General features: G+C 43.3%; 2 protein-coding genes across 8 annotated transcripts in view; one reads left to right on the top strand and one right to left on the bottom strand.

Annotated features, from left to right (window-relative positions):
• SEPTIN10 (septin 10) overlaps positions 1-27,963 on the bottom strand; it is a 963,730-nt gene that overhangs the window by 390,581 nt on the left and 545,186 nt on the right. The gene's annotated exons all lie outside the window — the stretch shown is intronic.
• Positions 1-27,963, top strand: part of LIMS1 (LIM zinc finger domain containing 1) — a 74,960-nt gene that overhangs the window by 27,085 nt on the left and 19,912 nt on the right. For 2 of the 7 annotated variants that reach the window (XM_051616757.1, XM_051616747.1), the window contains exon 1: positions 26,919-27,251. The exons of 1 other annotated variant lie outside the window; for it this stretch is intronic. In XM_051616757.1, the coding sequence (XP_051472717.1) occupies positions 26,932-27,251 (320 nt within the window). In that variant the 5' untranslated portion in view covers positions 26,919-26,931. Of the gene's footprint in view, positions 1-2,401; positions 2,421-12,650; positions 12,790-26,918; positions 27,252-27,963 lie in introns of those variants that run through there. 4 more of the 7 variants (XM_051616803.1, XM_051616776.1, XM_051616785.1 and 1 more) reach the window with 4 other exon arrangements.

Below are 27,963 nucleotides of genomic sequence, written 5' to 3'. Positions count from 1 at the left end.
GGCCGGCAGGAGGGCGGCGGGGAGGAGGCTGCGGGCGTGCGCCGAGGCTGCCCGGGCGGCGGGTCGCGGCGCTGCGGCTCCTCCTGCCGGCGGCAGCGCGGCTGGGCCGGGGCGGCGAGGCGGGCCGGGGCCGGGTTCCCCGGCGTGAGGCCCCGGCAGGGCTGGCGGGGCCGCGGGTGGCCCCGGTGCTGTCGGGCCGGGCTCGGTCGGAGGGCGGCGGCTGCAGAGGCTGGTGGGAGGGATGGTTGCAACGCCTTGCGAGGGCTGGGAACACGACGTCCTGAGAAGACGAGGCAAGCAGGTCTCCAGAAAGCAGCCCCGTGTCCCAGCGCCCGCGGCCTGCTGCCCCTATGCTCCCCGCCCCGGCTTGCAGGGTCCCCTCCTGCTGCCGGCCTGGCGGGAGGGGACGTGTCTGCCAGGCCCGTCCCCATCGTGCCAGCACGGGATGCCCGGGCTGAGGGAACATCTCACACTTCTGCTGAAATGGAGAGACGCTGCTTGCCTGCCCTGTGCCCTGTGTGGTGCTCACTGGTCCTTTGCTCTGCAGCAGCTGCATACATAGAATCACAGAATCATTTAGGCTGGAAAAGACCTCTAAGGTCATCCAAGTCCAACCCTTAGCCCAGCACTGCCAAGTCCACCACTAAACTGTGTCCTTAAGCACCACATCGACATGGCTTTTAAATATCTTCAGGGATGGTGAATCAACCAGTTTCCTCAGCATCTTGTTCCGGTGTCTGGCAACCCTTTTGGTGAGGAAATTTTCCCTAATATCCGATTGAATGCACCTCCCAACAACCAGTATTCTGCCTCAGCTAGGAGAGGACTTCCATGAGAGCAAGAGATGGTCTGAAGGAGGATGCTGCTCCTTGTGGCTGAGAGGAAGGACTGTGGTGGTGGGGGAAGGAAGAACAGCAGCAGGAGAGAAAAGGAACTAGACTTTGTCCTTTTGGTGGCATTGAGCTCCTAGATCAGCTCAGTCATCTCCTGTATACACCCTCAGCAGATTGGAACAGCTGAAGCATGATCATATGTTTCCTTGTGCTTATTTTTCTCTGGGTATGGTGATCTCACAGGGTGGTGAGGCAGACAGCTCCAGGGAGTGGCTGGCTGGCTTCTCCACCAGCTCCTGGCAGTGCAGGCACGTCAAAGATCTCCTTGTGGAGGGTTACACAAGCTTCCTGAGGCAGGGAAAAGGACACAGATCTGACCAGGAGCTCCAGAGCATGGAGCATCCTGAAGCAGCCCTCAGCATCTGTTTCCACCAGTGTGCTGCTGTTCTGGTTCTCGATGGTTTGCTAGAGAAGCAAAGAAAATATTGTGGGAAATGTAGGTCTGAAGAAGTGGCTCCTTCCCATAGTGAACCTTGGCTTGACAAAACTGGTCTGATTTCATGTCTAGGCCAGGTCCAGCTCCTCTCACCTAACTCAGAAGCTTCATCAACACCGCAGAGCCACAGCTGCTGGTCTCATCTTCTGCTGGTGATGGAAGCCCTGGCACCAGGACCAAGCTAATGGGCTTGTCTAGTCCATGTGACTGTCTAGAGCTGTTCATGTGGCTCTGTGCTGCACTTCCCCTTAAAGCCTGGGGTGGGCAACCGCAGCCTCCAGCGATCTAGCAGTGCTTAGGAGTGTGGTCTCTGTGGGGCTGGTCTTGTCCTGTTCACAAGTTGTCTTTAGCACAGCTGTTTTAGAAAATAGCTTGGTGATACAACAGAGTCAACAACTGGGAAGCTAACAAAACTCAAAAATGTAGTTTAGCCAGGCCATGGTTAATAAATTATTCAGCCATGCTTTTAAAAGCATTAATTGAAGAGTTGATGCTTGTTTTCCTAGTTCCCATTTAACAGATGCTTATTGGCATTCTTGAAGACTTGCAGCTTTTACAGTCATCGTGAATCACCAGACTGCCCTTGCCTTCCTGTAAAAGTAGACATGCCAGCATATGAGCAAAATATGAAATATGCATTGCAATACCAAGCGAGGCTTCTCTCCATTCTGCACAGCAACTGGTTTATTGTAATTTTCTTCATCGCTGAAAACTAACTGCTCTTACCTTGACATTTGCCATGTTATTTTGAGAGATAAAGCTGTAGCATATTCTTTCTCCTAGGTCAGTAACTGTCCAGTGATAAGTTTAATACAGCTTTGCTGCTGTTTTTGTACTTGAAGGGCCTTTGCAGGGTGAGATAAGTTCAAATGAGGAAGCATTATGTGGTGGTACGGGAAACGGCAGCTTTGAAAGATAACTTACATTGTTAATTTGTCAACGGAAAAGAGTTAGCAATAAAGTTAAGTGGCCTAAAGACAGAAATAGAGGGAGCAAGAAGCAAGATGTAAAGACAAGTCGTGGAAAAGGGAAAGCAAAGTCGGGTTCTCTTGGTACGGAACAGCATTATTTGGTGCTTGTGGTGAAAGCAGGTAAGAAGGATTATCGACACTTATGTGCATTTTCTGCTGAAAATCTTGTGCGAAGTGAGGTACTGTGCACCAGGCTTCACCAAGATGCATTGAATATTGCAGATAAATACACTGCAGTGTACTAAGTACAGTTTTAAGTTCTGAATAGAGAAGATTTCAGCACTGCCTTTAGGTTCACCATTGAATGCCAACATAAATGCTGTGTTTCAGAGCAGCACTTCAGTTCCTCTGGTAAATGCTGTCACACATTTCAGGGCTGGCCCTGCTCAGTTTCACAGCTTTGGAGGATGGAGAACAAGTGGTTATGTTTTCACATTATGTATTTGCTTTTATGTTCTGTTTGCTGAAACAAGTGCTAGGCTAGAGAGGAGAGGAGTGTCAATGGTCTTGTCCATAAACAAACAAGTTAATAAATGCACTTTGGGGGTGAGTGATTGTCCTGGTTTGAGCCAGGATGAAGAAAAAAATAGTCATGTTCTTTAAAACTGTACAAGCATACTCTTCAGCCTCTATTGTGGATGAGCAACTAAATAATGTTAGGAGGGTTAAATATTTGTGATTGCTGCTTTAACCTGTAAAGGATTGCTTGGGACCTTTGAAGAGGCGTGCAAGGATTCAGACTGCTTTAGGAAAACTGAGTTTGTGCCCCTGTCCACACAAGAGAGAAGCAGCTCAACTTTTGTTTGGTCATGCAGGTTGATCACCCTGACGTGCTCTAGGATATGAAGGTTCTTTTCTGTTCCCACTTAGTTCTTGCCCTGTACTGCAGCTGTCAGAGATGGCAGTGGTATTCCAGGAAATGAGGAGTGAAGCTGGCTGCCTTTGTCACAGAAAAGAAGAAAATCAGAGGGTATTCCTCCTTTCTCAGCAGGTGTGAGGCTGGGGAGAGTAACCCTCAGTAAGTTTGCAGATGACACCAAATTGGGTGGGAGTTTTTATCTGCCTGAGCGTAGAACTGCTCTACAGAATGACCTGGACAGGCTGGATTGATGAGCCAAGGCCAACTGTATGAGGTTCAACAAGGACAAGTGCTGGGTCCTCCATTTCAGTCAAAAAAACCCCAGGCGATGCTACAGACTTGGGACAGAGTGGCTGGAAAGCTGCCCAGCAGGAATGGACGTGGGGGTGCTGGTTGATAACCAGCTTAATATGAGCCAGCAGTGTGCCCAGGTGGCCAGGAAGACCAACAGCATCTTGGCCTGCATCAGGAATAGCATGGCCATGGCCAGCAGGAGTAGGGAGGTGATCGTCCCTCTGTACTCGTCACTGGTGAGGCCGTAGCTCAAGTACTGTGTTCAGTTCTGGGCCCCTCACTATAAGAAGAACATTGAGCTGCTGGAGCGTGTCCAGAGGAGAGCCACCAAGGTGGTGAAGGGTCTAGAGAACAAGTCATACGAGGAATAGCTGAGGGAACTGGGGATTTCTAGTTTGGAGAAAAGGAGGCTGAGGGGAGACCTCATCGCCCTCTACAACTACCTGAAGAAGGTTGTAGGGAGGTGGGTGTTGGCCTCTCCTCCCAAGTAAATAGTGAGGAAATGGCCAGAAGTTGCAGCAGGGAAGGTTTAGACTGGATATTAGGAGGAATTTCCATACTGAAAGAGTGGTCAGGCACTGCAACAGCCTGCCCAGGGAAGTGGTGGAGTCACCATCCTTGGAGGTATTCAAGAAGTGTGTAGATGTGGCACTTCAGGGCATATGCTAGTGGCCGAGATTGTGGGGGTTTTTTGTGAGTGCTTTTTGGTGGAGTATGTGTGGTTGTGTTTGCTTGGGTTTTTTCGTGTTGATGGTTGGTCTCTGTGATCTCAGAGATCCTTTCCAACCATGATGATTCTGTGATTCTATGAGACTGGGTCTTCCCTCTCTTTGGCAATGACAGAGGTGCTTGCAGTCAGGTAGTGCGGCCCTGTGTGACTGGTCACTGTGCACCAGTGACTCCAGGGGTTGCCCTTCCCAGGTGGCGACCTGAGACCCTGTCATGCTTGTTGAGATGTCACAGAATCACAGAATCTTAGGGGTTGGATGGGACCTCGAAAGATCATCTAGTCCAACCCCCCTGGCAGAGCAGGACCCCCTCGAGTACATACCAGAGGTTATGTGCACAGAGTTTTTGCTGGTTCCTTCTCTCTTTGACACCCCAGAGTAGTCCTGTAAAAAGTCACAAATAAACATGTACCTTCAGAGGGACTGAAGTTGCCACAATCATCTTCAGTCCCTAGAATATCAGGAAATTTGTAAGATGAAAACACCTCAGTTGTCTCAAAAAGTGGATCTGCAGCTGTTGTCTTCCCTCTCCAGGTTTTTGTATTTTCATCATTTAAAAAACACAGATGGTGTAACTAAAGCTATGCCCTTTCCTGTGGGGTAGAGGATTTGCATTCTTCACTCTTCTAGGTGATTTTGGGGTAGAGGATTGGTGTTACACAGTTTGTGGAGATGAACTGTGAATTTGGATGAATTCGTCCTCTTTACAGCATCAGTTTTTTACAGGGTGAAAAAAGGAAGTGGTTTGCTAAGTCACTGGGCTGTTTTTTTTTCTCTAAATATTTTATCACAAAGACCAGTAATAGCCACAGGGAAAATATGCAAACACTGAGAGTGTGATCTGAAGCTATTTGTGGGGAAGGCTGCTCATTGCAAAACTGCTGCCAGCGAGACTACACACTGACAGTAAGTGTCCACCCGATGGCTTGGGCTGAGGGTCCGGCTCTCATGTCTTTCCGAGCACATGCTCTGCTGCTTTCCAAGCTGACAGCTTGGCAAGAAGTTCAGTTCATTTAGTCTTTTAGTCGTTTGTGGGGAAATTCTTGTGAACAGGAGCCACACATGGAAATGGTGATAAATGGAATTATGAGGAGGATTGATGATAGTTTTGCTTGCTGGGTTTTATTTTGACTAAAAGTGAACGGCACTGGGAACAGAGCTTTGAGCAAAGTGCTCTGCTCTTCTTGAAATGTGTAGAGGTGTCCTGGTATTCCCAGTAGTTCTTTATCTGTTACTCGTCTGCAGTGTTTGTAGGGACACTGGTTTGTCCCCATCCAGAGCAGAAGATTTGTTGTCAGTTTGAAGGTACCCTGTTGCTGATGGGTTGTTCTGAGCAATGGCCTAATTGGCAGTGGCTGAGATGAGAACACTGTGAAGGAGTAATTGAACCCAAAAGTGTGATTTCATTGGAAGGAATACTTTTGTCCCACCTGTTACAGAAATTTGTATCACTTTTGATATGATTTGAAGGAGTCTTTATGTTCAGAAGTCAGTCACTTTTCCAGCAAAACTAACCTTTTACGGTAGGGCAGCTGTGCTCTTTTGGTTTAAGGCTTTTGCTCTAATTTAAGATTCTTAAGTGTGTTTTTCATGTAGTTTAAAATATTATTAAAAGTGTACATGTGATTGTATTTTTTTTTTTTTTGTGCTGAATCCAAAATTAATTTTTGCAGCATTAAGGGGAGGAAGGTTGGGTTTCTGTTTATGGCATTCTGAATTTTTACATTGGATTAGTTTTGTTTCCCTTTCTCTGGGAGTTTATTTCTCAGTGTGGATTTTTCTGCAGATACAGATTGCAAATTTTAATAACTTTGAAACAAAAACATATATACTTAAAAACTAAGTTGTTCGGTTTTTTTAGTGTCTGAAAATTGCACCTTGCTTGTGTTTTTTAAGTGTTTATTCAGCTTTTTTTTGGTAGACACATGAGCTACTTTGTATATTCTGCTTTAGGGAGAACATTAGTTCTCACACTAGAAACCATCATACTACTAGTGTTAAAGGTGTTAATCTCTAAGGAACTGCTGCTTCCTACCTTTCTTGGAAATCCTGGTCAGACAATGGGACCACGTTTGAGTATATGTGGTCTTCTATGCTATCTCAAATGTTTTCTCTGTGCTCGCACTGCCTCACCTGCTTTCCTTTGTCATGTGTTTCCTGCCATGTTTTTGGGCAGTTGGGTCGGTGTGAGGTGGCTATATGGTATGTTCATAGATGTACAGCCAGGATTGTTGCTTCTTCTGGGCTACTAATTGACCATTCCTCACCATCCAGCTCATCAATCTCTGCCTAGAGGCTCTGGTACCCGCTAGGGAGCTTAGGGGTGGGTTGTCCTTCTAAAACCTCAGCACTTAAAGCTATAAATTAGCATCACCTATTTCCTTGACAGTATTTGGTTGTGTGCCATGAGGTGGTGGTGCCTTCAAGCACGTGCATGTTGTCACGGTCAGTGGCACCTCTTCCGTGCTTCACAAGGGGAGCATGCTTTCTTCACTCCTTGACAGTTTAATTTCAGTTCAGTGTGAAGAAAACAAAACCTTGATGAAAGGCTTTTCTTTTTCTACTTAAAATGTAGCATTAATAATTTGAAAATTATTTGTGATATGGAAAACAAAGGGGCCAGGAGAATAGTTGCTGGGCAGTCAACAGAAGAAGCAGTTTATAGGCTGCTGTGTTTTTGTTATTTAACCCTGATGCGTGGTGTTTTGGAGAAAAATGAAAAATTCCTAATATTCCCATTCCTTCAGTGAAAAGTCAGGTTGGGGCCTGTTTTGAGATCTCTGACTAACTTACCAGCAAAACCAGGTCTCAGTGGTTGCCCACCTGGAATGGCTCTTTCTGCAGCACTGGAAGGGCTTGCTGACTTTCAGGGCACAAACCCAGCAGCTGTCAGAGCAGGTGATTCCCCAGGGTATCTGGGGCAGCAGCTGTCCCAACAGTTTGCTTTATTTGCCACCTATTTTCAGGTTCTGCTACTGCCTTTGTATTTTTCTTGGAGTCTTCCTCAGTCTTTAGAAGCATATACTGGGGAACTTTTAATCACCCAGTAAGCCAGCTGGTACCAGGAACTTTTTTCCTCCATTTCAAAAGGCATTTTATCCCGTCACAGTAAACATTCTGCATGTATCTACAGTTGTTAGGTGCAACTAGAAGTCAACTTTTTCGAAAGATAAGACTTTTCAGACTTTTGCAGGCTTAGGATCTTCATGCATCATAAAGAAAATTGCTTAAATATAAAAATAGCTTTTCTAACTGGGTTTGAAAATCTCTTTTAGGAAAAGGCTGTAATTCCAAGACAGCAAAATATATTCTGAAGGGAAGGTCCCATATCTAGAAATGCAATTTGGGAATTCTTTGTGTTTTTCCACATGTTTTAAGCTAATCTGAACTTGGAATTTGCTGGCATTAGACCCTCCCTTCCCCAATCTTTCTGGTGTGTTATTTTTTCCTTTCTCTTCTAAAATGTTTATCCGTGGCATTCAGGGTCACTATGAGTATCTGTACCCATCTTAAAGCTTCAACTGTTTGCCACCTTGTTTATAATTCTTTTTTTAAAGAGGCTTCTGAACAAACAGGGAAAAATTTATTAATGCTATGTCACCTGGTTTCTTCTTTGCACAGCTACTCATGGATTGATCATCCACTGGTTGAGAGCATACACTTTTAGCTATAATGCTAACCTTCTTCTTCAGCCACTGGTCTGTCATTCATTTCTGCTCTCAATTTGGCTCCTGTCTAAATTACCAAAACGTATGTGGGTTAATCTATACCTCCCTCTGGCTGTAGAGAGAAATACAGGCACTGAGAAATAAGGCAGTTTTTTCCCAGTAGAGGGAGGTGTTGTAAAGCTCAGCCAAAGCAGGATTCCACTTGCTGGAGGAAAACGTGCCTTTTGCACGTATTTTTTTCTTGCTGAGTTTTAGGAATTCATGGGGCAGCGTCTACAGAGAGCTCGGAGGAAACAGCCAAAAGACCTTGCTCCACGTTTGGGTGAGCACACCATCATGTAGTTTTTTACTTTACATTGTGTGACAAAGACATGCATCCATAGAGGAGGTTTTAAAAAAGCCAGCAACTAATATTAAATGGCAACAAACGTGCTTGATCAGCTGGAACACAGATGTAAAATCCATTGTGCTGCTTTGCAGTGTCCACGTAGGTAGTTCAAGTGCCTTAGGATTTAGCCTAATCCACAGATTAAATACGCTGGCTTCAGGATTGATTGATGGCTAAGTGCAACAGGGCAAGAAACATCAAAACAGATGTAGGAGTCACATTAGACAAGGAAGAAAACGTGTAATTAGTTAATAATTTAAATCCTTGAATCAACAGTTTAAGGTGCAGCGAAGCTTTGAACTTTTTTTTCAAGGTTTATGGCCTTAGAATTGAGACTTGTTTTGTTTCCACTCCTTGATCACCACCTACCCTAGCACGGACCCAAGGTACAGTACACTACTCCTTGACATCCAAATCCATCCGTGAGAATTTGCTGCTGCAGCCTAATTCAGAGAGGTGTAAATCTTCATTTGTGGTTGGCACATCAGTTGGCCACTTCAGACATTCTTGCAAAACTGCTGGAAGGGTTATTTCCACCTTCCTTTGTTTGCTCTAGCGAGTTTTGTGCATTCCTGCTGATGAACAAGCCTTTTCCTTAAAGAGTGTTTTTCTTCCAGACCTTGCAAGGAATAGTAGAAAGTCAACACTCTTAGACACATTCCTCTGGAGAGACTCATCCCAGTGATAAGCTGGGCAAGTGATGGGGAATGGAGAAATGTCCTCCCCCACTGCAGCCAAATGTGTGCATGCCAGGGGCACTCCTATACTGTTCTTACAACGCTCTTCTGATTTATTTGTTTTTTTACTCTTTATTATATCCTGAAAAGTAGCTTTTCCTATCACTTTGAAAATCTTCAACTACATTTAATGGAAATTTGGTGGTTTCTTCAAAGTCTCAAAACAAACCAAAACAAGAACGTGCCACTGAAGTGGAAAAAAGATGAATCACATTAGTGAAGGCTTCTCTGTGTGGAATGAGAGAGCTAAAACTTTGTCTTATCTGATTTCTATAGTTAATGTGCATTCTCTGTAAATACAGACTCATGAAGAAATGTATTGAATTTGAAGTACTTGGAGCTTTTTGTTATTCCTGAATTCAATGACATGATTTCCAGCATCATGGATTACTGTTCACATCCCTTTGAACATAGTGAAAAGTAACCAGACATAACCTTAGCAGATTTTTAAACTGCAAAATTTTGCTGAGTATCTACAGTCACCAGAACAACAGTACTTGCACAGAAGTTTAAGAAAGAGCGCTTCAGGCCTGGTGTATCAAGATAAATGTTTTGTCGAACTGCAATGAAATCTCAAGCATGAGCCTTTTTCATGTAATAAACAGTTACTTATTGCTTGGGATGAAGAGCTGCATAGTTTCTGTCTAGCTTCCAGTTTCTGCTGCTTAGACAGTATTTTCCTCTAATGCATACTAACAATACCGTGCTTATCCATCAGATTGCAGTAGCCATGGTAGTAGCTTCACTAGGGGCTGGAGGAAGGTCAGTTGCATGACTGAAGGGAATGCACTGGAAAATGAAGAGTGAACCTTTAAAATACAGGACATAAAAGCAGGCTGTGAGTTACCAGTAATAGAAAACACACAGTAACTTGGCCAGTCCTCAAAAATTCTCACAGAATGTGAAAGGTCCAAGTGGCCCCATCCCACATGAGAAGAATGTAATCTCTTAAAAAAGGAATTATAAACATCAGATAGGGGCTGGAAGGTAAAAAGGGGCATGGGGAGTAGGAGGCACTCACTGGGGAAATTCTTCTTCCTGCAGTGAGGTCCATCCAGGTTGCTTTGTGGCAACCTTTACGTGAATTAGTGGAGAAATGTAATTTTAATTCTCCAGCATCTCTCCAAAAAACACCTATACAACATATATTTGATATTCAAATCTTAAGGTTTGACTTTTTGAGTAATTTCAGATTTGAGGCTTTGTGTCTTATGAGGATTGGTATTGGATCTCACAGGCCAGAAAAGGAGTCTGATTTGGATTTCTTGTAGAAATCTTTTGGCTTGTTCTCAAGTCCTCCAAGAAAGTATGTTTTAAATCAGCTTGGACTCCTGTCAGAGTTTGCTGAAGAAGCCTGTGAAATAATGATGATGCAGAGCTGACTCCCAGGTCCATTTAAAAAAAAATTACAATCTTGCCCTTCTTTATATTGAGGTGGATTTGTTCTCTATAACAAACAACTCATTTTTGTGTCTGGACTTCTTGTCTTTCTTTGATTTACGTGCAGTGTTTGGTGGCCTTGATTTTAAAAATTAATAATACTGCTTTGGTGCAGTTGTGGTTTCTAAGTATGTTTTAGTAAAAGCCATTGTCCTGTAGGCTGTCCAAGCACGGCAGCTGTGCATGCAGATAAACATGAATTGTAATGCTCTGTACTTCTCACTAATGTATCTTGCAGCAAAGCGGGTGACTGGTTGTCCTTTGATTTTTGATAGATTTGTGTCATGATTAATACAAAAGTATTCAGTGTATGCTGAAGAGACTGCTACTGCAGTGAATGAACATGAAATCTCATGAACAAATTTGTAAGTAAGGGTTCAGTGTCATTGGTTAACAAAGAACTTTTTGACAGAAAAAAACTCACTCAGTCTTCACTTTTTAGATTATTATTTTCTAAAAATGATTGTTTGGACCAAGATAAATCATTGGCACACTGATATTTAAAGCACAGTAAAAACTGTTTGTAATTTATAAAAGCTGACGTGCCATGAGCATCTGTCATCTGCTGTCCTTAACCTCCACTTGTAACAGCATTTACTTTTCATTGAATCACTGATTACAGACTGCAGGGAATTGGTGTTTAATTATGTTTAAGCTTATCCTGCTGTGTATTGAGAAACAATTTTAAGTACTTTGTTTGAAACTGGAATGCAGCATGTGTAGGCAAATATCGTGACTGTTCTTTCTTTTATTTTCTGAGGACGGAAGCTCAGACGTATAGCTCTTGTTGACATTTCAGTGTGTGCAACCTTCTAACATCGTATAAATCACTTTGAATTTCTCCAACCATTATCTATTTGACATGTTATGTGATTCCTTTTCCAAAATAATTTCTGTTATTTTTCCATTGTGTGATGTCTTATATTATATGTTGATGACATTCCAGGCTGGAACACGTTGATAGCATTATGTGAAATACTTTGCTTGTGTTCAGTCTGCTAATCCTGACAAAACTGGTGTCAAGTGACGTGGCCAGTATTATATATGTTACGCTTTTCTCTATTACAGGCATTCACAAGTGATCTCTTGTGTGTATTCCTCTGCAAAATAAACATATTAATAAAGAACTATGAAATTCATACCACATAGAACTTGTTTCCTATCCTAGTCAAAACAGTCCTGGTAGTTTGTTACATTTCTTCTCTTTTCTCAAATGCAAGGTCCTTTAAATAGCAGCTCCCCCTCCCAAACTCAACAGAGGGATAAAAACTCTGAACTAAGATTTTGTTTGTATGTGCCAAGGGTAACATCAATCAAGTAGTAAAAATCTTCCAAAACGTGGCAAGCTTTTTGGCAGCCTCCTTTTAAGTTGAAATCAAGAGTTTTGTTACTAAAACATTACTTAATGAGAGGAGATGCAGGGTTTGCAAATCCCTGCTAGTCAACCTTCCTGTCTTACAGGAAACCTTCAGCACTTTCATTCCTGTTTTACAATTACATGGGACACTCCATCACTGCAACATGTGACAAATAGTTGCAGTGGTTATGTTTTGATAGCTGAGAGCAGGAAGAAAACAGTATCGTGGTTTTCTTCTGATTTGCAAGATACGTGGAAAAGAGCAGTGTCTGGAAAGCCCAGTGCTATTGTGTTTCCAAAATAATGTATTTATTGAAGGTACTTTGCTGCATTAATCTCCTTATCAGAGTTTGCTCTCATGCTTGAATAACTCTGAATTTTCATAGCGCTAATCACTTTCTTCTTGTCATAAATTATATATTAAATAGTTGATAGCTCGTTGCAGCCCTGGAGATTTTTAGCTAATTGCAGCCGGCTCTGGGGAGAGCACAGGGCAGAGTTGCTCCTATCGCTCCAGACTGGGAATGTCACGAAAGCTGGAGGGAAACCGGTGAGCTTTTCGCTGACATCCCTGAGGTGTGCTGAAGTGATAAAGGAAATGTGGTGCCCTTCGGGAGGGTGTGTACCTACGAGAAACAGGAAGCCGAGCAGCGGCCGGCTGCCTGCCCTGCCTGCAGAGGTTGGTCGCTGGGGCGGGTGCAGGTGTGCCGGCACGCCGCAGAGCCTCTTCTCTCCAGGCATCTTGGCAGGCGCGCTCCTCGGCAGCAACATCTGGAAGAGGCAGGAGGGGGGAAGGAAGAAACCCAACCCAGAGCCAAAACAACCCCCCCACCCTCCCCTTGGAAAAAAACAAAAAAAACCAAAAAAAAACCAACAAAAAAACCCGCCAACAACCCTCCAGGTAGAGAAATATGACGGCCTTGCAGCTGAAAGAGTTGTCACAGTCAGGTCTGTACAGGAGGAGACGGGATCGCCCTGATAGCCTGGGACTGCCCGGGTCACAGGAAGAGAAGCTGAGGTGAGTGTGAATTCGTGGGTACCGCTGGGGTGCTGAGCCCTGCTTGCTTCGGTGATTTCAGCAGGGCAAAATGCAAACCCTGCTCTGGAGAGTCTGCAAAACACAAGCATTGAGAAGCATTCCTGAAGCACTATGGCAAAAAACCCCGAAGGAGGGATAACAGGAGCCATACGGTGACCTTGTGGGATTTGGCAATGGTGTTTCTCCCTTCCCTGGCTCTGGGAAGGGCAAATGTTAGCTGGTTGTTGCTTCTGGATCCCTTCTGACAGCCAGCACTTGCAAGTAAATAACTTTCCATAGCCTGACAACTTTCGTGGTCTCGTTTGAAGTCAGTGTTGGGTTATCCAGGCGCTGTGGGTTGTGCTGCTTCTCAGGGGGTCTCGATGGCTGGTTTAGTTGCGGAGGGGCTGGGGCCGCTCCTGGACTCTGGCTTTCTTCATGGAGGGTTCTTTGTTGTGGAAAGGGCTTTCGACAAAAGAATGCAGCAGGACCACTTAGCCTGACCTTACTCAGGAAGGGTGACCAAAAATTGGAAAGCCATTTAATGTCTGGGGTTATCTTCCTTACTCTGCGTGCCTTTTGAAAGATTAACAGCAAGTTTTCAAACAGCCTCCTTTTGGAGCAAGGAGATTAAAGAATTGCGTGTAACCTGAGTAAGCACAGACACACAAAAAAAAAGTAAAAATGCATATTTTTTTCTAAATGTGCTCAGTGTGAAAGCAATCTGTTCCCACTTCAAGCTCCTCAGAAAAGGATCCTTGTGTAAACGCTAACAAATGACTCTGGAGAGGAAGTACTTCCTATCTCCTAATGCCTGTTCTCTGGTTTTATTTTTAGATTTTTTGTCGTAGGTGGTGGTTGTGCATCAGGTTGGAGTGTTTTGTAATTTAAAGGGGATTTTGTTATTGCACTTTCATCATCTGAGTTAGCAATTTCAGAAGGATGGCTATTCAGATTTGGGGAATTTATCCTTTTGTTGTCGCTAAGCACCTTAATTCAAAATTGTTGTGCCCAAATGTATGATTGTAACTTGCCACAAGGTATCAGAAATATTGGGTCAGTTCTAAGAATGTTTTAACTTAGGAGTCTGACATGAGTGCTTGATATGTATTTTATAGTATTAATTCTGAATTTATTTCCTAGATGGGTTTCTGATAGCATTAGCAGTATATATTATACTCCTATGACTATAAATGGAAGAATAATCAGACAGCGGAAATGCGTGAGTTTATAATGTTTAGTTGCTTTTATACAGAACTAGCAATGGGGAAGAACGGATCTTTTTAGGGAACAGAAAGCTTCTTTTTAAAACATGTACATAAAAATGATTGCTAGGTAGCTCTCTACAGTTGTGTTGCCATTTCTTTTATTTACATGTATATCCAAGATGGGAATGAAGCCCTTTGTGGGCTGGGAGTGGGAAGGGGTTGTCTGTCCCAGTTTGCATCCAGGTGTTTTGATCCTTTCCTGAGCCTCTTCCAATTAAAGATGAGAAATATGTGAAACAGGGATCGGTCTTGAGATTAAAAAATCCAAGTGGACTAAATAGCAAGTCAGGGGATTTAGGAATCATCTCATGGCAGGGTATTGGATATACAAGGAGGTGAATAGTCAGATGATGCTCCTAGAGCCGGGGGACAACCTGTAGGTAAAGACAGAGCTTCTGTTATATTTGCTAATAGCTTAAGATGGTTCTTATTCAAACTAAACCTTGTTCCTTCCTAACCCATTTTGTGATATTTCAGTGTGTTGCCAGGCAGCCTTATTTGTCATTTTTACTGCATTCTCCATGACAAATGGCTATGCCATTGTAAATACGAAATAATGACTAAACAACAGGGCAAAGGGCAATCAGGAATGAAGAGGAAAAGTTCTTTCCTTTTTTAACACTGGAAACCTAGCTTTTTTATGTGCTGTCCCTGGCGACGCTTGGATGCCTGTCCTTAGCAAATGCTTTCCGAGTATCTAGAGTCCACAAGAAAGACAAGAGGTTTATTTCATGTCTCCTAAATATAGCTTGCCATCCTCCATGGCTTTGCAATGCCCTGCTGTAGTTTCTCTCTCCAGTTCTTTGTTCCAGTGCCTTTGTGTTTTGTTTTACATACATATTAATCCACGTGTGTTAAATAATACCAGCCCTCGAGGAACAGTTCACTGAAAGCTGCTTTCTCAGTTCAGGTACCATATTTTTCTAATCCTGGGCCAAAATGTACTTGAGATGCCAGTGTCCTCAGGGTATCTTGGAAGAAGTCCTGTATTAAAAAAAAATAAATATGAAAATCACCCTTTATTAGAGTTATACATGCTATCTGCTAGTTTTCATTTTCCAGCCTTTAATACCTTACCCCAGTTTAAGATTTCTCTCTCCTGCCCTTCTTGAGGTCTCTGTCTGCTTTGGTAGCAGTTCCCTGGGATCTGGGCTGGGGTGCGCCTCTGGTAAAGCACAAAACAGCACGAAGTATTCCAGTGGGGAGCCCTTCAGACCCTATCGCCTTGGCTGCAGGGGTGTCTTGGCCTGCCTCTGTGCTGCTGCTGCAACAAGCACCACTGTAGTTCCAGCTCCTAGATCCGGCCGTCGTAGCAGGAGCTGGATGCTGCTCGGCAGGATGGGGACTTGTATGCCACAAACTGTGGTGGAGATCTAGCCAAATGTTGGCAGTGTCAGCACCGCAAAGCAGCTCGGGAGGAGCTTGGTGCCAAAGCTCAGCTTTTGCCCTTTCCTGGGAGCCTCCGTGTCATTTATACCTAAAGCACCTGAAATTACTAACACTGTGAAGCAGTGTACTGGAACTCCTAATCATGTACAGAGCATATGTTTATCATATAATGAATCACATACATTTTATTTTCCAGGAACCAAAATTTCTTGAAACAATTATCTTTACAGTATAAAAATATTTTCCTATGTTGACATAACTTCATGAGAGGTTGTGTGCCGTGAGACTCTGAGCTCCACAACAGGAAGGCAAGCTTTACATTCTGCAACCTCTTTCACCTCAGCCAGAGGTTTGACCCTCATCATTGTCTTCCAGATCTGCTGTTCAGTTTACGATGAGTCAGTTTCTACACACATTTCCTTCAGTCTTTTGCAGGAAAGACTGTAAGAATATAGTTTGGCTCTTTGCATTATGTTTCGTACCTTGTCAGACTTCCATTTACAGTAGGAGCTCCTAATTAAATATTTAAATTTAACAGAGTCTTTCCAAACACCTCTTGCTCTAGCAAGTAGGTGCCAGGTCATCTGGAGGGGAGCTCATCTCATGCAGCTGTGGCTATCTGCAGAACCTGATTCACAAGCAGCAGAGCTTACTTTAGTGCATGGTTTTGCCCGTCTTGCCCAGCCAGTTGCTGTGATTCTTCATCCTGCTATGGAAGGGGTTTGATGCCTTACATTGAAGCCAGACCTCTGCTGCAGTTTACAGTCTGGTGCTCATTGCTAGCTCAAAATCTGCCCCAGCTACCTCAGTGTTGCATGTGGTACAGTTTGGTGGCTGAACTGTCCCACCAGCAGTGGTGAGGACCTGAGAGGGCTGGGGACAACTTCCAGAATCCATCCTGTTGAGGAGATTGAGGGCATTTCAAGGGAAGCCACCCTTAGCCATAAAAAGCCCTAAGCTCAACTGAGACTGGGACTGGGATGGGAGAGCAGGGTTCATCCCCTTAGTTTTAGAAACCTGTCCTATGATGGAGTGAGTTGCCCTTCCAGGGAGCCTCTCTCATCCTTCCACCCCACCTCCTCCTGGCATAATGCATGCCCATTATCCCATCAGCTGTGGTGAGGTGAAAGGAGTCCCAGCCTTTGCCCTGACAACACAGTGTATTGATGGGAGTGGGAAATGCAGCTTCTCTTTCTACCTCTGCCACTTCATGTATCGCCTAAAAGACCTCTCTGACTGTCTTTAAATCTGCTGCTATAGATGTTACTGGTGCTTTACTCATGTTACAGGGAGCAGGAGCCTGTCCATCCCATGTACAAGGTGATGTGGATAGCTCATTCTTTTCTTGAACTTGCACAGAACAAGTATGTGCTTGGTTTAGACCTTCACGGGGATAGAGATGGCTGAATCCAGTCCTCTCTTCCCCTGCTTGAGCAATGCTCACTAGTGCATAGACCTTAAGTACACAGGATTCTGCCCAGGTGCAGATTTCAAAGTGCAGGGGACTGCCTAGCACCTGCATCTCCCCTGTCTGCAGCAGATGCAACAGTCATTAAACTAAATACAACCTGAGAGCCTGGTTTGCAGAATGGAGAAGACTTGTTCTTGTCCAGCTATATTGATTTGGTGGAAAAAAAATGACATCTCTGATAAATCTTGTCTTGCTTTGCCTTTAGAAAATGACACTTAAAAAATTCTGACTGTAAGCTGAGCTATTTTTTCTTGCTTTTCTCAGCAAACAAAGGAAATAGTACATGTATATTTAGGATTAATCATTAGGAGTCACTTCAGTAGTGGTATGCTTGCTATTTCTGCTCTTTCCCCTTCTCATCCCATGGTGTTTTTAAAAATAGAATGATTCCTCTAAAAAACTTGATACTAATAATTTCCTGTGCTGATTTTGGCTGGGGTTAAACTATGACATTCCCAAAGCTCAATATAAGGTACTGGGAAAAGCAGGGGCAGGTGTTTGTTGGGTTTTTGTTTTGTTTGTGGTTTTTTTTTTCGCCTGACAATGGCCATTTTTGTCTCAAGTTTTTACCAAATGGTACATTTCAGCATCTGCAACAAATAATCATTGGCAAGCTTTGGTTGGTGGCTGTCAGTTACTCAGGTAGCTCGCTGCTCTGTTCTCTTGTGCAGGAAGCATCATAGACGTTTTCCACAATAATAGCTTTGAACTATCTGTCTTCCCTTTGCACTCGGCTGCTGAAGCTGGTGGGTGCATCTGCTGGAGTAGGTGCAGGCAATTATCTGAGTCCATTCAGGCTCTCGCCTGCCTCTCCACACTGACTTCAGGCTGGAAGGCATGTGGATGTGCCCCAAAATTTCATGCACAAAGACTCCCTCACAGATGAAATAGGAGACATAAGCACATTCTTGTGTCCCACTGAGCCTTGGGGGAAGAGGCACTGCACTGCAGAGCTCGTAGGTGAGTATAAAAAGAAACAAATGAATAAAATCCCCAAAACATCAGCAATGCGGTAGGGCTGAGTGCTTCCCTTTCTTCATGAGATACAGGGAGTTTTGCAAGGTCACAAATCTCAGCCTACCATCAAAAACTCCTGTGCAGCAGCCAGCCAAGGTGTGCAGCTGTTTGCAGCCACGCGTGCTGTCTGAAGGTTCTAGGAGGGAGAGAAGATGTTGGACAGAGACTGTATGGAGAAGCAGGGACCCAGTTGGGCTTTCAGATGCCTCCGGGCATTCTTAAATTTGATTTTGACTGACAACATTTCTTAATAGCATAAGAGATGTTAATATTTGTATAGCCTCCTTCTGTATGTAGATGTTTCTCTTGCTCATAAAGCCAGTGTCAGCAGGTAAAGCGGTAACTATTGAACACATCGGTAAAAATAAAGGCTAATTTATTAAACCAGGAGGAGCTTGGAAACAGATGTTAGGCCACAAAGACATTACGGTTTTTAATTTTTTGTGGTTGGAAGCTCTGCTGGGATAGTAGAGAGCTGGGACCTAGAAATACTCATTTGAATCAGATATTTGGGAACTCTTAATTAAAAAACACTTTGGCTCATCTGCTAGCTGCTCTAAATGAAGAGAAGATTTTTTCCATGTAAAGTTAACACTGATTTGCTATTGTTAATTATAGTAACTTCCAGCCAGCAAAAATGTGCTTCATGGGTATACTTCAATATTGCAATACTTAAAATGTACATTGAGCCTTTGTTTGAGGTATACAAATGACTACAGGCTTTACTTCTCATTTGTGCTGTACTTTTCATTGCTCTAGGGGTTAAAATAACAGGAGCAACACACCCTTTTTTCTTGCCTTCTCTCTCACCCTTGTCTCTTGCATTGCATAACAACTCCTAAGCGTGTTTGACTTGCTTACACTATCACCTCCCATGACTCCAAATGACCGGAGGTAGCTGCTTGCGTAACAGAAACCTAAGCAATTACTACCGTTCCTCTTACACTTGCCTCCTTGTAATAATCTGTTTCAGTAAATTGTTAAACTTCAATGACTATAGCAATTAGGATTTTCATTGCTCTTTCTTACAGGATTAGCCGGCTAAAGATGAGTTGTAGGTTTCTTTTTTCTTTTGCTTTCATGTGTTTTGATAGTACCTTATCAGAGGTGTTCTCTACAGAAAATGTACAGTGATAGCTTGTGCTTCATTGTAATTTATGTTATCCTTTGAGTCCAGTCTGTCACCCTGATGTGAATTTACACATGTAGGTATTCTGCAGAGGAGAGGAAAACTAAATTATGTCAGTGTCTCCACTTAATAAAAATTACCAATTTGCAGGCACTGGGAAGAACAAGCTTAAAGGCTAAGTTTGCGTTCCCTTTCTGTTTAATTTGTTTTCCTGGGGTCTCTGAGCTGTTCTAGGAAATGCAAAGCTAACAGTGTCATTAAGAGGACCATGGGCCTTTTAAGTGATGCTCTCCAGACATGGTAACGGCTCCTGCTTGCCAAGTATGTTGTTGCCTCTGACAGTGGCAAAAAGCTGATGCCTGTGGAGGGAGGTGTAAGGCAAGATCTGGCCTTTTATGGGATTTCCCTTGGTGGTAATCCCACCAGCTGTGGCTCAGGAACTTCCTACAGGGTTTGTGACATGCAGTGTTTTTCTGGCACACATACTGGCACACACAGCTAGCAATACCTGGCAGCATTTCTCAGCTGTGCCTTTTAAAATGCAAGATTCAAAAGATAAAAGCTGTTCCAGCAAGGAATGAACAGACGAAGGTGAAGCGGATATGAAATGACATTTGTCTTTTCCAGCATGTTAAATCCATGCATGCCACACTCTTCATGGATCATAATGTTCTTGATCCCGAGTTGAGTCTACCTTTTAACTCTCTTTCTATGCAGCTATGGGAAAAATGTTACCCACTCGGAGTCATGACTCAAAACTACCCTGGCTAGTCACCTTTTTGTTCCGGTATGGAAAGTTTGCACTGAAGGCTGTTTGTCGTGCTTGATGTTTGGCTTCTCTATTATTTTGTACACATCTCCTTGCTGACATAAGAAACTGAAGCATACATTATCTTCCTGATATATTATAAAAGCTGTTCCTTTTATATATAATATTTTTTTAGAAGGACATGGTAGCAGTGCAGCTTTAGGATAGCTCCATGAGGTACTGGGTTGCAAGTAATGTATTTTGCCTGAAGTGTACAATTGATTGCTTAGTTTTAAACAACATTCCTTTCTAAAGCTACAACTCAAATTATAGCCACTTCATGGTATGTAGCAAAGGGGAATGAGGTTGGGCAGAACCCGTCTGATCCAAAGCACAGGACCTTGTTGCCTTCCCTTTTTCCTTTTCTTTTGTTGTGCCAAGCTCAGTTCCTTAAGACAATCTCAGCAGTATGCTGTTGCAAGGGGTAACTTCTACATCTTCCCTCACCAGAAGTCTTATAATACATATTGTAACCATTCACTCCTGCTCTGCTGGTTCAGGATTAGTCAGTTGTTGTGGTGGAAACCATTACTCCAAAAACACTTTGCTATAGTTTCCAAAGCCTTCAGTTTGGAAAACCTGTGGAAGTCTTGCTTTGCACTAGCTGCTGCTGAAATTCATTCATACTTATTTGATGTATTTGCTGCTAGTATTGAAGAGCTAATAAAGTACAAACCTTTGAGTTTTTATTACCCCAAATGTTAAGACTATCACAATGAAGTTTGAAAGCACTGCCATTTTGTATTAGCTTTATTTGTTGATGCATTACTCATGCTTGACTCTTAGGAACATAAATTGCTTCTGGTTATTCTCTTTCAGCAGTTGAACATTAGGGCTATTATTTAAGTCTGCAATGTTCACTGCAGATGGCTCAGCTGTCTGTCATCCTCTGCTGATTTTAAAGCTTGGTGATGTTGCAGTGAATGCAGGAAGAGAAAAATGTGAAACCAAAACCTAGAATGACTAATAATTATAATTTGATATGTGAGAGAAGAGCAACAGCTGAAGAGTTGTGTTCTTTACCGCATTCTACTTCTGCCCAAAACAAATTAATTCAATTAAAAACTTTGCACTTCCTCATGTAGAACAGAAAAACAAACTTAATGAAGGTGAAAAATGGTTTGAGAGGTTATGTTGCTGGAGGTGTAGATTAATAGTAATATTTGAGAGGAGGCATGTGTGAGAGTGACATGCTGGTTAGTAAAGCTGAAGGTCAGCCCTCAGCATGGTGTCTCCAATGGAGACGTGACTATAATAAGGATGTCACTGTGAGCCAGGGAGCCTGGTCTTGCAGTTATCTCTGCCCTACAAGGAACCGTGTGGACATACTGGAAGTCTTTTCTGGTAGCCAGGGTGTAATGAGTCATGGTATTAATTATAGCTCCTGGGTGAACCACTCAGGTTATGGTGTTCAGTGTGTGTGGGGGTGACTAAGGCAGAAGCAAAGGCTGGCTTTACACTAAGGATTTGGTGAAGGATTTTTGGTGGATTTCGGTGACAGATGAGGTGAACTGAATATTGGTGTTAGGAAACTGTTACTCTGAAGAGAAATGTGGTAGTGCAGCATTTTAGAATAATTGAATCATTTAGGTTGGAAAAGACCCTTAAGATCATAAAGTCCAACCGTTAATCCAACACTACCAAGTTCACCACTAAACCAGTTCCCCTAAACCTATCTTTTAAATACCTCCAGGGATGGTGACTCCACCACTTCCCTGGGCAGCCTATTCCAGAGCTTGACAATGCTTTTGGTGAAGAAATTTTTGCTAAGATCCAACCCAAACCTCTCATGGCACAACTGAGACCATTTTTTCTTGTGCTATGGCTTGTTACTTGGGAGAAGAGACCAACATCCACCTCAGTACAACCTCCTTTCAGGTAGTTGTAGATAGTGTCTCCCCTCAGCCTCCTTTTCTTTAGGGTAAAAAAAAGCAGTTCCTCAGCTGCTTCCCCTAGGAATTGGGCTCTAGCCCCTTCACTAGCTTTGTTGCCCTTCTCTGGACATGCTCCAGCACCTCAATGTCCTTCTTATAGTGAGGGGCCCAGAACTGCACAAAGTACTTGAGCTACAGCCTCATCAGTGCTGAGTATAGGGGCACGATCACTTCCCTACTCCTGCTGCCCACACTATTCCTGATACAAACCAGGATGCTGTTTTCCTGAAATGCCAGAAAATGCAAAGATAAACCTCATACATTTTTACATATTTGAACTTCAAATCTGTTCTTTAAGCAATGGGGAAGGAGCAGACATGCACTGCATTGCAGTTTGCTTGCAATTACCTGATCATGCTCTGTTGTGTGTCCCTTGTCTCTGTGGTGGTTTGATTTCCACCATTATAAACACTATTCTGCCAAAACACTTTCGCATTTTAGAACTTGACTTTAGTGTTGTGAAGTTCACTATGTGTGTGTTCAAACAGAAGAACACTTCTGAGCTTGCTGGGCCTGACCTTGACTTATCAGTCTTGAAAAGATGGTTCTTTTCAGACTGAGTGTCTCAGAGACATTTGATGTGTAGCCCCTAGTATTGAGTAGATGACCTTTTAAATTATTCTTAAATTAGAAATGGAATATTAATGTTGTTGTATGAAATCCATTGTTGCAAATGCATCCTTAAAATGTGTTGAGTTGGAAGGGTTTAGACATATATATTTTTAATATATATATTTATATATTTACCATATGTATTTACCATAGTTAAGTGTACAAGCAGCTACACCGGGTGCATATTTTAAGAATAACTGGCAGTATGCTGTATCTCGTGCAACACAAACTTATTAGAGCTCTCATGAGCTTCTCATATATGATACCATGTTTTTTTGTTGTCTGCATAGGCTTTAAAAAACAGTAGTGGGGGAGGAAGATGGCTGTTTTAAAGAGTATCAAGTACCTGTACCTGATAAATAATTTTTTTTGTTTTACATTAAGCATGGCTTCATATAATAATGTTTCTAACCAGCTGGAAGAAAAGACAGTAGTTTTTTTAAGATATTACTTGCAACAAGAAAGTGTTGTAATGAAATATTGTTGTCCCTTTCTATGAATCCTGTCAGAGACTGATTTTCAGTGTGCTTGCAAGGCTAATAAAACGTTGTGTAGGAAGGTGCTGCCTACCTGTTTATTCCAGTTATATTCATTTCCTTATGGAGAGATTGAATGTGAACCTTCTCTGTTTTCAGAGGCCAACACATTTTTTGGACATGTTTATACTAGAATAAATTTGTATTGAAGCATATTAAACAGATAAAGTTGCCTTTTTATTTGCTCTGTTTAAACTCCCACCGCATAAACTTAATCATGCTTTTTGTGGCAAAGAGTGAAGGATGAAACTTATAGGAGCACTCAGAATTCACCTGGTTTTTATTACAGTGGTTTCAAGATGGTTTTCCATCCTTTTTAACAGAAACAGAAGTTAAGAGCAGTGCTGAGCACATGTGAAAATCCTACCCATAATATGCATCTTTATTATAGAAAAGATTTATACCTTCTTTAAAATTGCCTTAGGAGACCAACTTAACACAGAAAGTATTTTATTGCTTAAGAGGTAAACAATTGCAGCAACCAGAACCCAAGAGTGTTTTTAATTTCAATTTTAAAAGATGCAAAAGGTCAATTAGTGCTTTTAAAAGTGCAGGGCACTGCAAGTCCATGCATATTTTCCAGCAGAACTTCTCTTCTAGTTGTTCTGTATTTTGTGTCTGAGGACTGTTGCATAGCATCCATGTTAAATATAATTAAAATGAAATCACCCTTACCTATGTGGGAAGCAGAGGGATGCATTGTGCTTACGTATCCCTCCCGGCATAATCCAATGGGGCACGTGGCCTCCTGACAGTGCTGGTGACGCAGTGATATGTCACGGTGGCACAAGTAGGTTGCCAAGCAGCAGCTGCTTTTGCCAAGGACCTTGTTTGGAGCCCTGACTGCTCGGCACATCTATTTGTGGCATGGAGCAAAACACTCAGCGGGGCTGGCCGGCCACCGAGCCTTCTCTGTAAGAGTCCCTGTCTGCCTCTGGCAGCCACCAGCACAGGCAGCTGGATTTGAAAGTTCTCCAGAGAAAGCAGCGTGTGAGCAGGAGGACGGCAGTTGTCCATCAGTGATGAGAAAGCAGTGTGGCTATTTTTGCTGTTATTTCTTGAAGCCCTTCTCTGTAGCTGCAGTGGGGTGCACCCCCCCCCGCCCCCCGCCTTCTACTGTTTCCTTTAGCACCTTCCCCACCATTGGCTTTAGCTTCTGATAAAATCCTCAGTGTGCCAGCAGAAGCCTCTTGGTCTTCTTCTTCCTACCTACCTTTTCCAGTTAAATACTGAGCATCTCCTGTTTCTCCTTATCACTGTTTCCGTACCATCAGGCTATTAGGTTTTGTTCCAGATCCCAACGAGTGCCCTTAGAAAGCTGCTGCTGCAAATCAACAGCCTCCATACGCTTCTTGCTTCCCATGGACACTTCACCTCAGAGTAACCTAGAATTGCCTAATGAAAATGCTGTGTATTTTTAATGGTGTATTTCAGACCTCGGCTGCATGCCTCCAGAAGAATGACAGAAAAGAGAAAGATGGCCAGCTGCTCTGGATTTGTGGATTATGAGACTTTCACGGTAGAAACTGTGGTTTGCTTCAGTAGCAGAAAAGCCCTTTTTAAACTCATGGCAAGCTTCTTGCTTAATGGAAAACAAATTGGGAGTAATTCCACCAACAGCAATGAGTACAGGCCTTGAGAACCAGGCAGCTTCTACTCAATGCACATACAGAGTCATATAACCTTGTAGGACTGCTTCCTGAAAAACAGCGAGGAAAATTACAACAGGCTTTTTGGATGGACATCTTGTTGCACTGACTGGCTGTACTACTTGCTTGGCTACTGCCATACAGCAGACTGCACAGTAGCAAGCTGAAGAAGTGAGTATTTTCCTGTTGATCCCAGAAGACACAAGGCAGTTGAAGTGGCTTACAGCCACCTTGGTAGCCTGTGGATTTCAGGTTACTGCAAGGACTGAAGTCATCCACTGGGAGAAAGAAACTCTTCAGGGCTGTCTGATTCACAGTAGCAGCCTCCCAGGAGAATTGCCTGCAATCTGAGATAAAATACAAGAAAACAATTGAGTAGATAGTTAGTGATAAAGGGAAGAGACAGACTGACTTCCTGTTCTTCATCTTTAGTGACTTGGTGCACCTGCACTGGTCCTGCATGAATAGGCATGGTTAGTCCATTTCAGTCAGGCTTCCTGGAGTTTTTCATACACACAGAAGCTCACCATTGACCTGTGCAGGAAATGTTGGGAAGTAGGATGGAAAAGGACTGCTGGCATCACAATGTCTGCATCTCCACTGGCTTTCATTACTGGTGCTCCAGCAGACACAGAAACCTTTTCTTCCCCTTACTGTTTCCTGCAGTGGAGCTCTGGCAAGTTCATTGTGGCCTAGGGCTACAACCTGAGCATTGCTTGATCCGGAGCTTGCTCCGTGATAGATAAAAATAGGGCTTGAACTCCAGCCAAGCTGTGTGAGTGGTGAGGGTGCAGCCTCCTTTGGCCTGTTACAACTTGTGACTCCCTGTAGCTCTGGTGCAAGATGGATAATCACACCTACAGATGGGTAAATTAGCAAGGTCATGCTGCCTTGTTTGCACCTTCTGTGGTGTCCTGTGGTGCAGGGGAATAACTTGCCCGGAGGTTTTTCCTGCCAAGGGAAGGTGAAGGAAAGACAACTGGCCAAACCCATCCTGCAAATTTGGCGGCAGCAGAAATATAGTGCTGTGTTGTCCAGGCTGCACAAAGGTGGTTACGTGCTAGCCCAGGCCTGCCGTGGAGAGTGGCATGTGTGCTGCTGTATGCTTGCAAAGCAAGCTGACCCAACAAGTGAGGAGAGATCTGGCTCCAAACTATCACAAACTAGACCCTCTGCAGTAGATGCGAGGAAGGTGAAGGCATTAAGAAGTAGTAGCCTTGACTGGACTTCCTGTCCTATTCTTTGTCGTCTTCTAGTCCTCATTTCTCTGCTTGTTCCTTATGTTGGTCACCCTCTCTTCTGCTTTCTCATGGCCCCTCACAGACTAGCAGATTTTTCAAACGTGTGTCATGAGCACAAAGTGCGTGGGGTTTGCCAGTTCAGTGCTAGAGACAGTTAGTCAGGACAGCTTCCCAAAACTTTTGTTTGGAGTTAGGAGTTCCTGGAAGCCGGGTGTGCCACATCTGCCACAAATGCTGCTCTTAAAGCAGGGAGAGCTTGCAGGGCTGTAATTGTTAGCTGCAGAAATGCAGCCAGTCGACTCTGCCTTCCCTAGTAAGCAGTTCACAACAGGTTTTATAGTAGAATATAACTGTGAAATAATTGCAACATTGGGAGGGCATTTTGCGGTGAAGGAATTATTAATTTTGTTCTTTCTTCCTGGTCTTGCTCTCTGTTTCCTAATGCCCACAGTAAATTAATTCAGTAAGTGTTCTTACATTAGATAATTATTCTAAACACAGAACATCTTTGGAAATCAAGTTTTGTTTTTACTTCTTCATATATTGTCCATTATAGAATACTTGGCAGTTTGGTTAATGGTCCATCTGTGCCTACACCCTTCTGTGAAGTGCTGGCAAGAAGATAGATGCCTATAGATAAATTCAGCATATATGACTTAGAAGACACAAGTGGAACATTAAAGGCCATTTTTACAATGTAGTTAATAACACCATAGCATTAAAGCAATATTTACCTAACAACAGAAATCTTCTCTCTGTGCTTTCCACTGATGGTTTGCCACCATTAAATATTACTGGAATCCACCTCCACCTTCCCCCTCCTCAGCAGAAAGTGGCTGTGGACAAGTTTGGCGGTGAATGTGTCTGCTGCCATAGGTTACCCCTAAGGCAGCTCTCTTGGGCAACTTCCATCAGCAGCCGGCAGCGAAGTCACTTTCCAGCATCCTGAGTTTGCATGAGGGCCTGGCAGGGGAATGTGCTCCTGTGCTCGCAGCCAGCATCAGTAACTCACAGCGTGACAGGCTCGCTGCCCTGCCGCGGAACTCTTAACTTGAAGCTGTAGCAGGGCACTGAGCAGCTCCGGCTACATGACACGGAGCTGCGAAAGTAAATCACTTTCCTGGGAACAAGGGGAAGTGCAGCATATTGTTTTGCAGACTTTGCCTGCAGCTTCTTTGCAGTATAAGCACAGAATATTATACACCCAGGAAAGCAGTTGGAGAGAGATGGACTTCCAGCGCAGACTTCACCCGTACCCCATCCCGGAGGATGAAGAGGTTGCACACCAGGTCGCTCCTGATGCTCACAACTCCGCAGGGAATGAAGGAGAGAAACCAGTGTCAAAATTGCAACGTAGGCACAGTGAGATAAAACTCTACAAAGAGTTTTGTGACTTTTATGCAAGATTGTAAGTTCATTCTGTTCAGCTTCAGGATGTAACTATGGTGATGTTATTAGTGTATTGTACATATGTGTTTTATTATCTGAACTTGGGGCAGGTTGTGCAATGGTTTGCAATGCAAGCCATTCTGTAATGCAACCTTTGCCACTGTTCTGCTTGATACACTGCCAGTTGTAATTGTCAACTAAAATTTGAGCTGTTGCTTTAAAGATCATCATTAATTGTGTGAAATTTTTGTCAGCAGTTGAAATGGGATTTGAACTTGTCAAGTAGTCTCTCTGACTTCAGGTTGTGTGCCTACAATTTTGGGCAAATGGATAAACTGCTTCACTAATACAGAAGTGTTACATACATCTCTGTTTTACATACGTCTCTGTTTTTACATATATGATGTGTTTCAACTCCTAGTACTTTTGCACACTGAGGGAGGAAAGCTTTGTGCTCTCATTTGGTTTTGAACTTGGTTTCATGTTTTTGCTTGGATTATTCTTTGTACCTGATAACTCTTAACGTGAAATAATTTTTTAAGTTTAGCGTCCTTGGTGCTTGAGAACTGTAGAGGTGAGGATGAATGTCTTGGTTCTTCTTGTGATTATTCTTCATTTAGATTAATAAGGAGGAGGGGTGAAGTGACTGAGATTTTCCACCACAGAAAGCATACACAATTCGTGGAGACCATTGCCAAGCTTTATAGTTAACCACAGCTTATATGGGTAAT

The sequence above is a fragment of the Apus apus genome, chromosome 1, assembly GCF_020740795.1.
Source record: "Apus apus isolate bApuApu2 chromosome 1, bApuApu2.pri.cur, whole genome shotgun sequence".
In the NCBI taxonomy this organism is placed as follows: domain Eukaryota; kingdom Metazoa; phylum Chordata; class Aves; order Apodiformes; family Apodidae; genus Apus; species Apus apus.
The sequence above is the reverse complement of the archived record's forward strand: the minus strand, read 5'-3'. Positions and strand labels throughout refer to the sequence as shown.